Source organism: Oncorhynchus nerka, linkage group LG27 (genome assembly GCF_034236695.1).
Source record: "Oncorhynchus nerka isolate Pitt River linkage group LG27, Oner_Uvic_2.0, whole genome shotgun sequence".
Lineage (NCBI taxonomy): Eukaryota > Metazoa > Chordata > Actinopteri > Salmoniformes > Salmonidae > Oncorhynchus > Oncorhynchus nerka.
In genome coordinates this window covers 84,172,676-84,188,397 of record NC_088422.1, presented here as the reverse complement: position 1 = coordinate 84,188,397, position 15,722 = coordinate 84,172,676, and the positions used below count along the sequence as shown (strand labels likewise).

Below are 15,722 nucleotides of genomic sequence, written 5' to 3'. Positions count from 1 at the left end.
ACCATGAGTGAGGCCTTTCTAATAATATTAAATGAGTGTAAATGTTTATTTCCAGGAAATATCTTTCCTATCCTGAGACTTTTCTATGGTGGTCAAATTGAATGGGGGGAGGAGGGAGCGAGTTACAGGGGGCTGAGGTGCCTTCAGCTAGAATAACTTCATCCCGTGATCTCGCTCTCTCTCTCTCTGGCTCTCTGTGTTATAGCGTCATATCTCTCTCTCTCTCTCTCTCTCTGAACACAGGCCTTAAAATATGCTTTTCTCCCCCATGATCTCTCTCTCTAATAGAGCAGGGTAGTGGTAGTAGTGGTATTTACTGGCTTATGAGTGAACTCATGACGCACTGCAACAGCAGTTAATGAAACCGTTTTTTTACCGGTTTCTATTCTAAAACCATGTATAGAGACGGAGTGCTGCACAAGAAGAACAGAAAAGACTTTCTACCTTATTTTCTAGGACTAGTTTTAGTTTTCTATTGCACGGTTCATCTTGTGTCTTTCACTGCAGCAGCAGCTCAGGAGGACTCCCATTCCAACAGAGTGCGCCGGGCGCTGGGTGAGTGTTAATATCTCCCCATCAAGCCTGATAATCAATTAGATCAAGCCAATAAACGGTGACAACGTTTTCACAGCTAATGGCGGTGACTAATTGAGAACGAATCCCCATAACGTTCCTCAGAAGAATAGACACAATGTTGGCACTGTGGTCATTCAGTAATGTTACAGACATGTATTCAAAAAGCCTATAATTATGTTATTGTAGACTGTTACTTTCTTTTTTTACTTCAAATGTTTATTTTTATTGTATAAGTTTCATACCCTTTACTGAGTTTGTAGACTGTTACTTTGTGTAACTTAGACAACTCTGTGTGTGTTGTTTCAGAGAATGAGACAGAGTGTATTACAACGCAGTCGTCTGAGTTTCCAGAGGGGTTCTTCACACTACAGGAGAGGAAGGATGGAGGACTCCTCATACACTTTATGATCATATTTTACATGCTGCTGGCAGTTGCTATAGTCTGTGATGACTACTTCCTACCTTCTCTAGAACTTATCAGTGACCGTAAGTCAGTCACTCTCTGTGTGTGTGTGTGTGTGTGTGTGTGTGTGTGTGTGTGTGTGTGTGTGTGTGTGTGTGTGTGTGTGTGTGTGTGTGTGTGTGTGAGAGATAAATGGCAACATCTCTTGGTCTCCGTTCCAGGTCTGGGTCTATCTCAGGACGTAGCAGGAGCCACCTTTATGGCGGCAGGCAGCTCTGCTCCTGAAATGGTCACTGCCTTTCTGGGTACGTAAGGCATCTGAAACATATGCACAACATATAATTACTATGGTTTGCTGAGAATAACTGCACCTCACCAAAATCATCATCATCAGCATCATGTGTTAACAATTGTATGTGTGTGTCTACCCAGGTGTGTTTGTGACAAAGGGAGACATCGGTGTGAGCACCATCGTAGGATCAGCTGTCTACAACCTCCTGGGGATCTGTGCTGCTTGTGGACTCCTGACCAAAGTGGTATGTGTACAGTACACACATTATGGGAAGCATTACATAACCATAAAGAGCTCAGTGGTATAATAATCATCCATTCCAGCCAGGGGCAGCTTTAGTAGGTCAAGGAGGGGAGATGATTGTGTAAACTGTTATGGTGTGTGTGTGTGTGTGTGTGTGTGTGTGTGTGTGTGTGTGTGTGTGTGTGTGTGTGTGTGTGTGTGTGTGTGTGTGTGTGTGTGTGTGTGTGTGTGTGTGTGTGTGTGTGTGTGTGTGTGTGTGTGGCCGGTCCTGGCCGTTCTGCCACCCACGTTGAAATCAGGTTCATTTTCAGTTCTGAATGGAAGTTGAAAAGATGCCATTTCTAGACATCTATACTTGGGCCATATCAAGGCATATCACAACCTACCATCACACCTCAATCACTAACCACAGAGAGCTCAGTGCAGCAGGGTCCGGTGGGTTAATGGATCCTGGATGAGCCCCCATTATGTTACGCCTCTGTGAAGAGGGAACGCAACACCCTGCTACAACTCAACTCTCCGTGAAGTGAAAGAGGTATGGACTGTAGGTGCGAGTAAGGATGACAAAAGGCAGAGAATTTACAGTTTACTAGGAATGTATTCCTTCACATGGTAATATGGGGAAAAGGGGCTGGACGGAACCAAAGCAAAGGAAGTAAATCTCAAAGCCCTATCTCCTACCTTACCTGCCTACCCACTACTTACCTAATTTGGCACCACCTGGTGCCCTAACCAAAATACAGGGGGTGGTCCACCCAGGTCTTACCTAGTGTGCCTAGACAGTGAATATACTATGGGTATACAGTGCCTTGCGAAAGTATTCGGCCCCCTTGAACTTTGTGACCTTTTGCCACATTTCAGGTTTCAAACATAAAGATATAAAACTGTATTTTTTTGTGAAGAATCAACAACAAGTGGGACACAATCATGAAGTGGAACGACATTTATTGGATATTTCAAACTTTTTTAACAAATCAAAAACTGAAAAATTGGGCGAATGTCCATGGTGGAAATCAAGGCCAAAAGGCGTTGGCGTCAGTCCATGGTTACTGAGGCCTAGAGTGTCACCTGAAATAAACTGTTCTGAATGCCCATCCATGGTTTAGGCCCACCAATTGTAAAACATGCCGTTGCATTGGCTGTCCTGATTCCTGTGATTTGGCTATTTAAGCTCTGAATATCAGCTACCCAACTTTATCAGGAGGAGTCATCTCTATTTGCAATGTGTTTATACAGCTGGAAATGCACAAGTATTTTCTTCTTTGCTATGATCAGCTCATCAAAATGTCTGGATACAAACCTGAAACCACTGATAATGACAGTTTGGCCCACGGGATGAATCTCCTGGACAGCAGTTGTGGGCAGCCTAACCCACAGGCAGTTAACCCACTGTTCCCCGGGTGCCGAAGATGTGGATGTGGATTAAGGCAGCCCCTGGACCTCTCTGATTCAGAAGGGTTGGGTTAAATGCGGAAGACACATTTCAGTTGAATACATTCAGTTGGACAACTGACTAGGTATCCCCCTTTCCCTTACAGAAAAGGCCACATATTCTTTCTACCATATCCTATATGTGCTAGATGATTTGTCTGACAGAATGTTAGTAGAGCGCTCCAGAAATGCATCTCTCCATCAGCACCCTGCAAAGGCACGCTGGCAATGGACAAGATAAATATTTTGCGTCCCTGCCTTTTACAAAGTAGACACTGATTATCACAGGGGGGTATCAGCTCTGACCTAAAAAGGCCATATTCAACTGGTTGAGAGAAATTGACATTGTTTTTGGGCAGAATTATGTGAGGTTTAATTTGTTGCTGGAGGTGCATCTAGTCAATCTGCTGCCATAGGCGGCCGCCTAATGAGCTGGCGGGCCCTGTGTGTGTGTGTGTGTGTGTGTGTACTATAAGCTGTGAACAGTGTGTTTTCTGTTCTAGGTGGGTCGTCTGACCTGTTGGCCTCTGTTCAGGGACTGTCTAGCTTACGCCATCTCTATCTCTGCTGTTATAGCCATCATTTCAGATAACAAAGTCTACTGGTAAGTGTGTGTGTGTGTGTGTGTGTGTGTGTGTGTGTGTGTGTGTGTGTGTGTGTGTGTGTGTGTGTGTGTGTGTGTGTGTGTGTGTGTGTGTGTGTGTGTGTGTGTGTGTGTGTGTGTGGACATGTTTAACTATTCTTGTGGGGACCAGAAGTCCCCCAAGAATAGTAAACAAGCAAACATTTCACAAACTGGGGGACATTTTGTTGGTCCCCACAAGGTCAAATGCTATTTCTAGGAGGTTTATAGTTAAGGTTAGAATTAGTGTTAGGTTTAGGTTTAGGGTTAAGGTTAGGTTTTCGGGTTAAGGTTAGTGTGTGTGTGTGTTTCTGTGGTGTAGCTAGTGCCTTCTGTGTGTGTTTGCAACAGTATAACTTTTCCAAGACAGTGGAAGTTTTACATGTCATTGAGAATTTATTGTCAATAAAGTTAAAGTGCCCTGTGTGTACTGGTAAGTATCTGTGTTCAACTCCACTTCCTCAATCTCAGCATGCAGTAACACTTTACAGCCCAGCGCTGTGAAAGTAATTATCAACAATCCTCCTGGGTACACAACCTTCCTATTTTATTACTGCCAGTTACAGAGTCATAAACCAATCAGTTCTAATATACAGTACATGTACAAGTGATTGTATTCCTTTTAGCATTTAACTCTCCTCTTCCCTCCTCTCTTCTCTTTTCCTGAAATCCCTTCCCCTCCCCTCCTCTCCTCCCATCCTCTCCTCCCCTCTCCCCAGGTATGATGCAGCCTGTCTGTTGCTGGTCTATGGGGTGTACATCGTAGTGTTGTGTTTTGACCTGAGGATCAGTGAGTGTGTTCTGAGGAGGTTCAGCCCCTGCTGTACTTGCCTGGGGAAAGGTTCCGGGGATCACAGCGAGACACAGCCATTGGTTGACACCACTCTGAGGGTCCACAGACGTTCTAGAAGCGACAGCGGAATCTTCCAGGATGATTCAGGATACTCACACATTTCCCTCAGTCTGCACGGCCTGAATGAGATACCAGAGGGTAGCTGACTCTATCTGTCACATAAAAGTTTTTAAGTATTTGGTTTGAAATATACTTAAGTAATCAAAAGTAAATGTAGTGAGTCCACCAGATCAGAGGCAGTAGGGATGACCAGGGATGTTCTCTTAATAAGTGTGTGAATTAGACCATTTCTTGTTCTGCTAATCATACAGAATGTAACGAGTACTTTAGGGTGTCAGGGAAAATGTATGGAGTAAAAAGTATATAATTTTATATAAGTAAAAGTAAAAGTTCTCAAAAATATAAATTGTAAAGTAAAGTACAGATACCCCAAAAAACTACATAAGTAGTACTTTCAAGTATTGTTACTTATGTACTTTACACTACTGCACACACACACACACACACACACACACACACACACACACACACACACCGCTCTGGTATATGACACATTGATGCCATGCAGACTGAGGAAGGGGTGTGTGTGTGTGTGTGCGTGCGTGCGTGCGTGCGTGCGTGCGTGCGTGCGTGCGTGCGTGCGTGCGTGCGTGCGTGCGTGTGCGATTTAGGATTTACTCCAGTGGGGAGTTTGCGGGGACAGAGGAGAATAAATTGCAACATGTTTCCTGCCAAGCAACAACAACACAGCAAGAGGTGCTGCTAATCAAAACACAGATCTGAGAATCACACACATATTTTCTCTTAAAAGATTTCTCTGGCTTCTACATAGAATTTCACAATTTGTGTGAGAACTTATTCAAGTAAATCACACCTGTGTGTTTCATATGAGAACAGGGATTGACACCACTTGTGTTTTCTCTCTCTCTGTGTGTATGTGTGTTCCAGACCACAAGAGTGTGTTCTCAATGCCAGAGAACGACCTGAAGCGAATCCTGTGGGTGCTGTCCCTCCCGGCCATCGTGATTCTCTACCTGACGATTCCAGACTGCAGGAGACGGTTCTGGAAAAAATGGTTCATGTTCACCTTCTTTATGTCCGCTGTCTGGATCTCAGCCTTCACATACGTACTGGTCTGGATGGTCACTATCGTAGGTAAATATATATATATATATACTACCGTTCAATAGTTTGGGGTCACTTAGAAATGTCCTTGTTTTTGAAAGAAAAGCTCATTTTCGGTCCATTGAAATAACATCAAATTGATCAGAAATACTGTGTAGACATTGCTAATGTTGTAAATGATTATTGTAGCTGGAAACGGCAGATTTTATATACATAGGTGTACAGAGGCCCATTATCAACAACCATCACTCCTGTGTTCCAATGGCACGTTGTGTTAGCTAATCTAATTTTAAAAGGCTAATTGATCATTAGAAAATGCTTTTGCAATTATGTTAGCACAGCTGAAAACTGTTCTAATTAAAGAAGCAATACAACTGGCCTTCTTTAGACTAGTTGAGTATCAGGAGCATCAACATTTGTGGGTTCGATTACAGCCTCAAAATGGCCAGAAACAAAGAACTTTCTTGTATTCTTGTTCTGAGAAATTAGGGTTATTCCATGTGAAAAACTTGCCAAGAAACTGAAGATCTCATACAACGCTGTGTACTACTCCCTTCACAGAACAGTGCAAACTGGCTCTAAGTTCCTCTGTCCAGTGTCTGTGTTCTTTTGCCCACCTCATCAGGAGCATGCCCAGGCGTTGTAGGGAGGTCATACAGGCACGTGGAGGCCACACACACTACTGAGCCTCATTTTGACTTGTTTTAAAGACATTACATCAAAGTTGGATCAGCCTGTAGTGTGGTTTTCCACTTTAATTTTGAGTGTGACTCCAAATCCAGACCTCCATTGGTTGATAAATTTGATTTCCATTGATAATTTTTGTGTGATTTTGTTGTCAGCACATTCAACTATGTAAAGAAAAAAGTATTTAATAAGAATATTTAATTCATTCAGATCTAGGATGCGTTATTTTAGTGTTCCCTTTATTTTTTCGAGCAGTGTACAAACACTAGTCTGGAGGGTCACTATCGTAAGAAAATATATACATATTGGTCACTAGGTAAGTCAGTCTCCTTTACATCAGTGTTACTATTGTCTGACGTCAGACTGAGTGACGATTCCCTCTGCATTGTCTGACGTCAGACTGAGTGACGATTCCCTCTGCATTGTCTGACGTCAGACTGAGGGACGATTCCCTCTGCATTGTCTGACGTCAGACTGAGGGACGATTCCCTCTGCATTGTCTGACGTCAGACTGAGTGACGATTCCCTCTGCATTGTCTGACGTCAGACTGAGGGACGATTCCCTCTGCATTGTCTGACGTCAGACTGAGGGACGATTCCCTCTGCATTGTCTGACGTCAGACTGAGTGACGATTCCCTCTGCATTGTCTGACGTCAGACTGAGGGACGATTCCCTCTGCATTGTCTGACGTCAGACTGAGGGACGATTCCCTCTGCATTGTCTGACGTCAGACTGAGGGACGATTCCCTCTGCATTGTCTGACGTCAGACTGAGGGACGATTCCCTCTGCATTGTCTGACGTCAGACTGAGGGACGATTCCCTCTGCATTGTCTGACGTCAGACTGAGTGACGATTCCCTCTGCATTGTCTGACGTCAGACTGAGTGACGATTCCCTCTGCATTGTCTGACGTCAGACTGAGTGACGATTCCCTCTGCATTGTCTGATGTCAGACTGAGGGACGATTCCCTCTGCATTGTCTGACGTCAGACTGAGTGATGATTCCCTCTGCATTGTCTGACGTCAGACTGAGGGACGATTCCCTCTGCATTGTCTGATGTCAGACTGAGGGACGATTCCCTCTGCATTGTCTGACGTCAGACTGAGGGACGATTCCCTCTGCATTGTCTGACGTCAGACTGAGGGACGATTCCCTCTGCATTGTCTGATGTCAGACTGAGGGATGATTCCCTCTGCATTGTCTGATGTCAGACTGAGGGACGATTCCCCCTGCATGGTTAAGGGACGAGCTTTGCGTAGGAGTGATGCCACCTGTCGGATATCAATGTCGTTTTTTATCAATGCTTTTCACAATATATCCTCAATACACAATACATCCTTCATCAATGTATTGCCTTAGGCCCTGTGTACACTCAGGTTGTACAACTGATGTACAGTACATTTGACACAATGTTTGAGTTTGTCTGAACCGTTGTTGTGTCGCCACAACAAGTGTGTAATTATTTCTGTGCAAATGTGTTGTACCTTAGTGGTATAACTTGTGTGTGTATGAGGTCTAAGTGCCTGCTTCCAGACTGCAGGTGTTATTGAGCAAAACATTTGCCATTTTTACATGAAAAGAAGGAATCACATTAGTTTAAACCATTTTCATGTTACTCAATCAGAGAGTTATGGAAGTCCAAACGAGGAGGTTTAGAATGTGTATGAGAACATGTCAGATGTTAGAGTCGAGTCACATGCTGATTCCTGGGATTCCAGAGCAGAGCTGGGTCCTACAGGCTTAGTGGCGCTCCAATGGCCCAGTGGCCAGACACTAGCCCAGCCAGCACCGGGATTACACACATACACGCACACACGCATGGATACACACACACACGTGAACGCATGCACATATGCAGACGCATGCAAATGAAGGCACACTTAAACACATTAAACACAGACGCAGGTTCACTTAAACACAAACACAGACGCAGGTTCACTTAAACACATTAAACACAGACGCAGGTACACTTAAAAACACATTAAACACAGACGCAGGTTCACTTAAACACATTAAACACAGACTCAGACACACTTAAACACATTAAACACAGACGCAGACACACTTAAACACAAACACAGACGCAGGTTCACTTAAACACATTAAACACAGACGCAGGTTCACTTAAACACATTAAACACAGACGCAGGCACACTTAAACACATTAAACACAGACGCAGGTTCACTTAAACACAGACGCAGGTTCACTTAAACACAGACGCAGGTACACTTAAACACATTAAACACAGACGCAGGTACACTTAAACACATTAAACACAGACGCAGGTACACTTAAACACATTAAACACAGACGCAGGTTCACTTAAACACATTAAACACAGACGCAGGCAGACTTAAACACATTAAACACAGACGCAGGTTCACTTAAACACATTAAACACAGACGCAGGTTCACTTAAACACATTAAACACAGACGCAGGTTCACTTAAACACAGACGCAGGTTCACTTAAACACATTAAACACAGACGCAGGTTCACTTAAACACATTAAACACAGACGCAGACACACTTAAACACAAACACAGACGCATACACACTTAAACACATTAAACACAGACGCAGGTTCACTTAAACACATTAAACACAGACGCAGGTTCACTTAAACACATTAAACACAGACGCAGGTTCACTTAAACACATTAAACACAGACGCAGGTTCACTTAAACACATTAAACACAGACGCAGACACACTTAAACACATTAAACACAGACGCAGACACACTTAAACACAAACACAGACGCAGGTTCACTTAAACACAAACACAGACGCAGGTTCACTTAAACACATTAAACACAGAAGCAGGTTCACTTAAACACATTAAACACAGACGCAGACACACTTAAACACATTAAACACAGACGCAGACACACTTAAACACATTAAACACAGACGCAGGTTCACTTAAACACATTAAACACAGACGCAGGTTCACTTAAACACATTAAACACAGACGCAGACACACTTAAACACAGACGCAGACACACTTAAACACATTAAACACAGACGCAGGTTCACTTAAACACATTAAACACAGACGCAGGTTCACTTAAACACAGACGCAGGTTCACTTAAACACATTAAACACAGACGCAGGTTCACTTAAACACATTAAACACAGATTCAGGTTCACTTAAACACATTCAACACAGATTCAGGTTCACTTAAACACATTAAACACAGACGCAGGTTCACTTAAACACATTAAACACAGACGCAGGCAGACTTAAACACATTAAACACAGACGCAGGTTCACTTAAACACAGACGCAGTTTCACTTAAACACATTAAACACAGACGCAGACACACTTAAACACAAACACAGACGCAGACACACTTAAACACAAACACAGACGCAGGTTCACTTAAACACAAACACAGACGCAGGTTCACTTAAACACAAACACAGACGCAGGTTCACTTAAACACATTAAACACAGAAGCAGGTTCACTTAAACACATTAAACACAGACGCAGGTTCACTTAAACACAGACGCAGGTTCACTTAAACACATTAAACACAGACGCAGGTTCACTTAAACACATTAAACACAGATTCAGGTTCACTTAAACACATTAAACACAGACGCAGGTTCACTTAAACACATTAAACACAGACGCAGGCAGACTTAAACACATTAAACACAGACGCAGGTTCACTTAAACACAGACGCAGTTTCACTTAAACACATTAAACACAGACGCAGACACACTTAAACACAAACACAGACGCAGGTTCACTTAAACACATTAAACACAGAAGCAGGTTCACTTAAACACATTAAACACAGAAGCAGGTTCACTTAAACACAAACACAGACGCAGGTTCACTTAAACACAAACACAGACGCAGGTTCACTTAAACACAAACACAGACGCAGGTTCACTTAAACACATTAAACACAGACGCAGGTTCACTTAAACACATTAAACACAGACGCAGGTACACTTAAACACATTAAACACAGACGCAGACATGGACAGATGCACGTACACACACAATATGCACACATCCAGAACACGTGCACACACACACACAGACACACACACACAGCAGTCGGATTACCGCCTGCTTCACCTCACACACTGCATGGCTGCCAGGAGACGTCATGTGAGCTTCGGGTGGGAGTAGCCTCTAGGCACAGATCTAGGATCAGCTATCCCCAAGCTTTACCATTACTGAGAAAACACAAAGAACTGACCTTACATCAGTGTTGAGGACTGATTTTGTCATGTGACGTTAGTAGACATGAGAGTATAATGGGATTATTATGTTTTAACCTTCAGAACAGCTCACATGAGAGAGAGAGAGAGAGAGAGAGAGAGAGAGAGAGAGAGAGAGAGAGAGAGAGAGAGAGAGAGAGAGAGAGAGAGAGATGGAGGGAGATGAGAGAGATGGAGGGATGAGAGAGTGATGGGCTCCCGAGTGGCGCAGCGGTCTCAGGCACTGCATCTCAGTGCTAGAGGCGTCACTACAGACCCTGGTTTGATTCCAAGCTGTATCACAACTGGCTGTGATTGGGAGTCCCATAGGGTGGTGCACCATTGGCCCAGCGTTGTCTGGGTTACTGTTTGGCTGGGGTAGGCTATCATTGTAAATAAGAATATGTTCTTGACTGACTTGCCTAGTTAAATAAAGGTTAAATAAAATAAAATGGGGAAGGGAGGACTCCTTTAAAGTAGTGTTTCTAAACCATGTTGCACTGTTGTCCACCTGAAGCCTTTCTTATTGTGTTTCCTGTGTTTTATCTACCTGTATACTGTGTGTTATATCTACCTGCATCCTGTGTGTTATATCTACCTGTATCCTGTGTGTTTTATCTACCTGTATCCTGTGTGTTATATCTACCTGTATCCTGTGTGTTATATCTACCTGTATCCTGTGTGTTTTATCTACCTGTATCCTGTGTGTTATATCTACCTGTATCCTGTGTGTTTTATCTACCTGTATCCTGTGTGTTTTATCTACCTGTATCCTGTGTGTTATATCTACCTGTATCCTGTGTGTTATATCTACCTGTATCCTGTGTGTTATATCTACCTGTATCCTGTGTGTTTTATCTACCTGTATCCTGTGTGTTTTATCTACCTGTATCCTGTGTGTTTTATCTACCTGTATCCTGTGTGTTTTATCTACCTGCATCCTGTGTGTTATATCTACCTGTATCCTGTGTGTTTTATCTACCTGTATCCTGTGTGTTTTATCTACCTGTACCCTGTGTGTTTTATATACCTGTATCCTGTGTGTTTGGATGTCATAAGGTGAATGCACCAATTTGTAAGTCGCTCTGGATAAGAGCATCTGCTAAATGACTTAAATGTAATGTAATGACTTAAATGTGTTTTATCTACCTGTATACTGTGTGTTATATCTACCTGTATACTGTGTGTTTTATCTTCCTGCATCCTGTGTGTTTTATCTACCTGTATCCTGTGTGTTATATCTACCTGTATCCTGTGTGTTTTATCTACCTGCATCCTGTGTGTTTTATCTACCTGTATCCTGTGTGTTTTATATACCTGTATCCTGTGTGTTATATCTACCTGTATCCTGTGTGTTATATCTACCTGTATCCTGTGTGTTATATCTACCTGTACCCTGTGTGTTTTATATACCTGTATCCTGTGTGTTTTATCTACCTTATCCTGTGTGTTTTATCTACCTGTATCCTGTGTGTTTTATCTACCTGTATCCTGTGTGTTTTATCTACCTGTATCCTGTGTGTTATATCTACCTGTATCCTGTGTGTTTTATCTACCTGTATCCTGTGTGTTTTATCTACCTGCACCCTGTGTGTTTTATCTACCTGTATCCTGTGTTGTGTTCTATCTGACCCTGTGTTGTGTTCTATCTGACCCTGTGTTGTGTTCTATCTGACCCTGTGTTGTGTTATATCTGACCCTGTGTTGTGTTCTATCTGACCCAGTGGTGTGTTCTATCTGACCCTGTGCTGTGTTCTATCTGACCCTGTGTTGTGTTCTATCTGACCCTGTGTTGTGTTGTATCTGACCCAGTGTTGTGTTCTATCTGACCCTGTGTTGTGTTCTATCTGACCCAGTGTTGTGTTCTATCTGACCCAGTGTTGTGTTCTATCTGACCCTGTGTTGTGTTCTATCTGACCCTGTGTTGTGTTCTATCTGACCCTGTGTTGTGTTCTATCTGACCCTGTGTTGTGTTCTATCTGACCCAGTGTTGTTTTGTATCTGACCCAGTGTTGTGTTGTATCTGACCCTGTGTTGTGTTATATCTGACCCAGTGTTGTGTTCTATCTGACCCAGTGTTGTGTTCTATCTGACCCAGTGTTGTGTTCTATCTGACCCAGTGTTGTGTTCTATCTGACCCAGTGTTGTGTTCTATCTGACCCAGTGTTGTGTTCTATCTGACCCAGTGTTGTGTTCTATCTGACCCAGTGTTGTGTTCTATCTGACCCAGTGTTGTGTTCTATCTGACCCAGTGTTGTGTTCTATCTGACCCAGTGTTGTTTTGTATCTGACCCTGTGGTATGTCTGAGATGTAACAGGTGAGACTCTGGGTATCCCAGACACAGTGATGGGCCTGTCTTTATGTCCTGTGTATCTGACTGTTTGTTCTCTGTGTTGTGTGTATCAGGAGAGACTCTGGGTATCCCAGACACAGTGATGGGCCTGTCTTTATGTCCTGTGTATCTGACTGTGTGTTCTCTGTGTTGTGTGTATCAGGAGAGACTCTGGGTATCCCAGACACAGTGATGGGCCTGACTTTATGTCCTGTGTATCTGACTGTGTGTTCTCTGTGTTGTGTGTAACAGGAGAGACTCTGGGTATCCCAGACACAGTGATGGGCCTGACTCTGTTAGCTGCAGGGACCAGTATACCAGACACAGTGGCTAGTGTCATGGTTGCCAGAGAAGGTAATTACTACTGTAGCTTCATTTCTGATCCTTTCTGACCTTTAGTCCCCCTGAGATACATCTCTTTTCTAGGTCAGTAGATACATAGAGACATATTACTTCAGGGCGAAATGGAGCCCACAGCTGATAATTATTCCACTCGATGTCCTCCTTATCATAATCGTTCAAGTCATACTTAAGTCCCATCTCTCTCTTACACTATATACACAAAAGTATGTGGACACCCCGTTGCTGACAGGTGTATAAAATCGAGTACACCGCCATGTAATCTCCATAGACAAACATTGGCAGTAAATGACCCCTATTAAAGAGCTCAATGACTTTCAACATGGCACCGTCATAGGATGCCACCTTTCCAACAAGTCAGTTAGTCAAATCTCTGCCCTGTTAGAGCTGCCCTGGTCAACTGTAAGTGCTATTATTGTGAAGTGGAATGTCTATGAGCAACAACGGCTCAGCCACGATGTGGTGGGCCACATGAGCTCACAGAACTGGACCGCCGAGTGCTGAAGCATCTAGTAAAAATTGTCTGTCCTCGGTTGCAACACTCACTACCTAGTTCCAAACTGCCTCTGGAAGCAACGTCAGCACAATAACTGTTCGTCGGGAGCTTCATGAAATGGGTTTCCATGGCCGAGCAGCTGCACACAAGCCTAAGATCACCATGCGTAATGCCAAGCGTCGGCTGGAGTGGTGTAAAGCTCGTCGCAATTAGACTCTGGAGCAGTGGAAACGAGTTCTCTGGAGTGATGAATTACGCTTCACCAGCTAGCAGTCCGACGGACAAATCTGGGTTTGGCGGATGCCAGGAGAACGCTACCTGCCAGAATGCAAAGTGTCATCTGTAAAATTTGGTGGAGGAAGAATAATGGTCTGGGCTATTTTTCATGGTTCGGGCCCCTTAGTTCCAGTGAAAGGAAATCGTAACGCTACAGCATACAATGACATTCTAGACTATTCTGTGCTTTCAACTTTGTGGCAACAGTTTGTGGAAGGCACTTTCCTGTTTCATCGTGACAATGGCCCATGCACAAAGAGAGGTCCATACAGAAATGGTTGGTCAAGATCAGTGTGGAAGAACCTGACTGGCCTGCACAGAGCCCTGACCTCAACCCAATAGAACACCTTTGGGATGAATTGGAATGCCGACTGCGAGCCATGCCTAATTGCTCAACATCAGTGTCCCAACCTCATAAATGCTTGTTGTTGAATGGAAGCAAGTCCCTGCAGCAATGTTCCAACATCTAGTGGAAAGCCTTCCCAGAAGAGTGGAGGCTGTTGTAGCAGCAAAGGGGGGACCAACTCTATATTAATGCCTAACGAGCAGGTGTCCACATACTTTTGGTCATGTAGTGAAGGTAAAACAGACATGTACAACATAGTGTAATATGTCATCTCTCTCCTCTCTCTTCGCCCCTTTCTCCTCCCCTCGCTCCTCCTCTATCTCCTCCCCTCGCTCCTCCTCCCCTCTCTCCTCCTCCTCTCTCTTCCCCTCTCTTCTCTCCTCCTCTCTCTCCCCTCTCGCTCCTCCTCTCTCTCCTCCTCTCCACCCCTCTCCCGCTCTGTTCCAGGTAAAGCCGATATGGCCATGTCCAACATCGTGGGTTCTAATGTTTTTGACATGCTGTGTCTGGGTCTTCCCTGGTTCATTAAGACAGTGTTTGTGGACACGGTCAACCCTGTGGAGGTCAACAGCACCGGTCTGGTTTTCATCTCCGCCACTCTCCTCCTCTCCATCGTCTTTCTCTTCGTGGCGGTCCATATAAACGGCTGGAAGCTGGACTGGAAGCTGGGGATCGTCTCTCTGTTCTGCTATGTTGTTTTTGCCACTCTGGCCATCCTCTACGAACTGGGCATCATAGGGAACAACCCTGTCAGACTGTGCGGCGACTGATACACTGATAAACACACAGAGACGTACAACAACACACACAGCGCTGCTGCAGGCCGCACTCATCAGACTGTGTAGTGTCTGAGTGGCAGCGATGGAGTCCACACTGCAGCCCTCCCCAGAACCAGACCACCCAGAAACCAACCTCTTTGACACTCAGACCATTTATACAGAACCCAGATACAGGGCAGATTCACAGAGTACTGATATAGGATCAGGTCCACCCTGTCCACGTCCTCTTATTCATTATGATCTAAATCAGTGGAATTCGAAGTCGGGTCGCGACCCCACTAGCAGTTGGGTTTGTGGACAGATTAGGAGTGTTGGATCACCAAATTCAAATACATTTTTTTTTTTTACAAAAAAAATAACAGTACAAATTATTGTATGGGACACTATACAAACATTTTTGAGAAAAATAAAATTGTATAGAGTAAATGTATTTATTGGTTTGTTTTTGTTTCGATAAGAGATGAAAATACAATGAACGGAAGGTTATTTGCTGATGTATAGGTGGAGTCGTGAGAAATGGTGAAATAAATGTGGTCCCCACTGAAAAGGTTACCTCTGATCTAAACAACACTCCTACTGACACACTTTATGAATACAGGCCCAGGACTGGGTGCCAAGACCAGGATCCAGGCTACATCTCAAATGACACCTTTCCCCAACGTAGGTCTCTGG

General features: G+C 43.8%; 1 protein-coding gene across 3 annotated transcripts; it reads left to right on the top strand.

Moving 5' to 3' along the window:
• The first annotated feature begins 238 nt into the window (after window positions 1–238).
• On the top strand, window positions 239–15,480 carry slc24a5 (solute carrier family 24 member 5). Of its 3 annotated transcripts, XM_065012138.1 has the most exons (10): window positions 239–555; window positions 883–1,062; window positions 1,201–1,284; window positions 1,412–1,515; window positions 3,449–3,549; window positions 4,287–4,558; window positions 5,092–5,176; window positions 5,369–5,575; window positions 13,046–13,147; window positions 14,719–14,807. In XM_065012138.1, the coding sequence occupies exons 1-9, from the start codon at window positions 396–398 to the stop codon at window positions 13,125–13,127; spliced, it is 1,275 nt and encodes a 424-aa protein (XP_064868210.1). In that variant the 5' UTR covers window positions 239–395; the 3' UTR covers window positions 13,128–13,147; window positions 14,719–14,807. The 3 variants fall into 3 exon arrangements, with proteins under 3 accessions (XP_064868210.1, XP_064868209.1, XP_064868212.1); XM_065012137.1 differs by lacking the exon at window positions 5,092–5,176 and having other exon boundaries at window positions 14,719–15,480; XM_065012140.1 differs by lacking the exons at window positions 5,092–5,176; window positions 13,046–13,147; window positions 14,719–14,807 and adding an exon at window positions 12,868–13,023.
• The last annotated feature ends 242 nt before the right edge of the window (window positions 15,481–15,722 follow it).

Bases quoted from the DNA above. Each gene is read 5' to 3' on its own strand.
- slc24a5 (XM_065012137.1), top strand. From the start codon at position 396: ATGTATAGAGACGGAGTGCTGCACAAGAAGAACAGAAAAGACTTTCTA. The intron at 4,559-5,368 runs GTAGCTGACTCT...TGTGTGTTCCAG, and splicing joins CCTGAATGAGATACCAGAGG to ACCACAAGAGTGTGTTCTCA. The intron at 5,576-13,045 runs GTAAATATATAT...TGTGTGTAACAG, and splicing joins CTGGATGGTCACTATCGTAG to GAGAGACTCTGGGTATCCCA.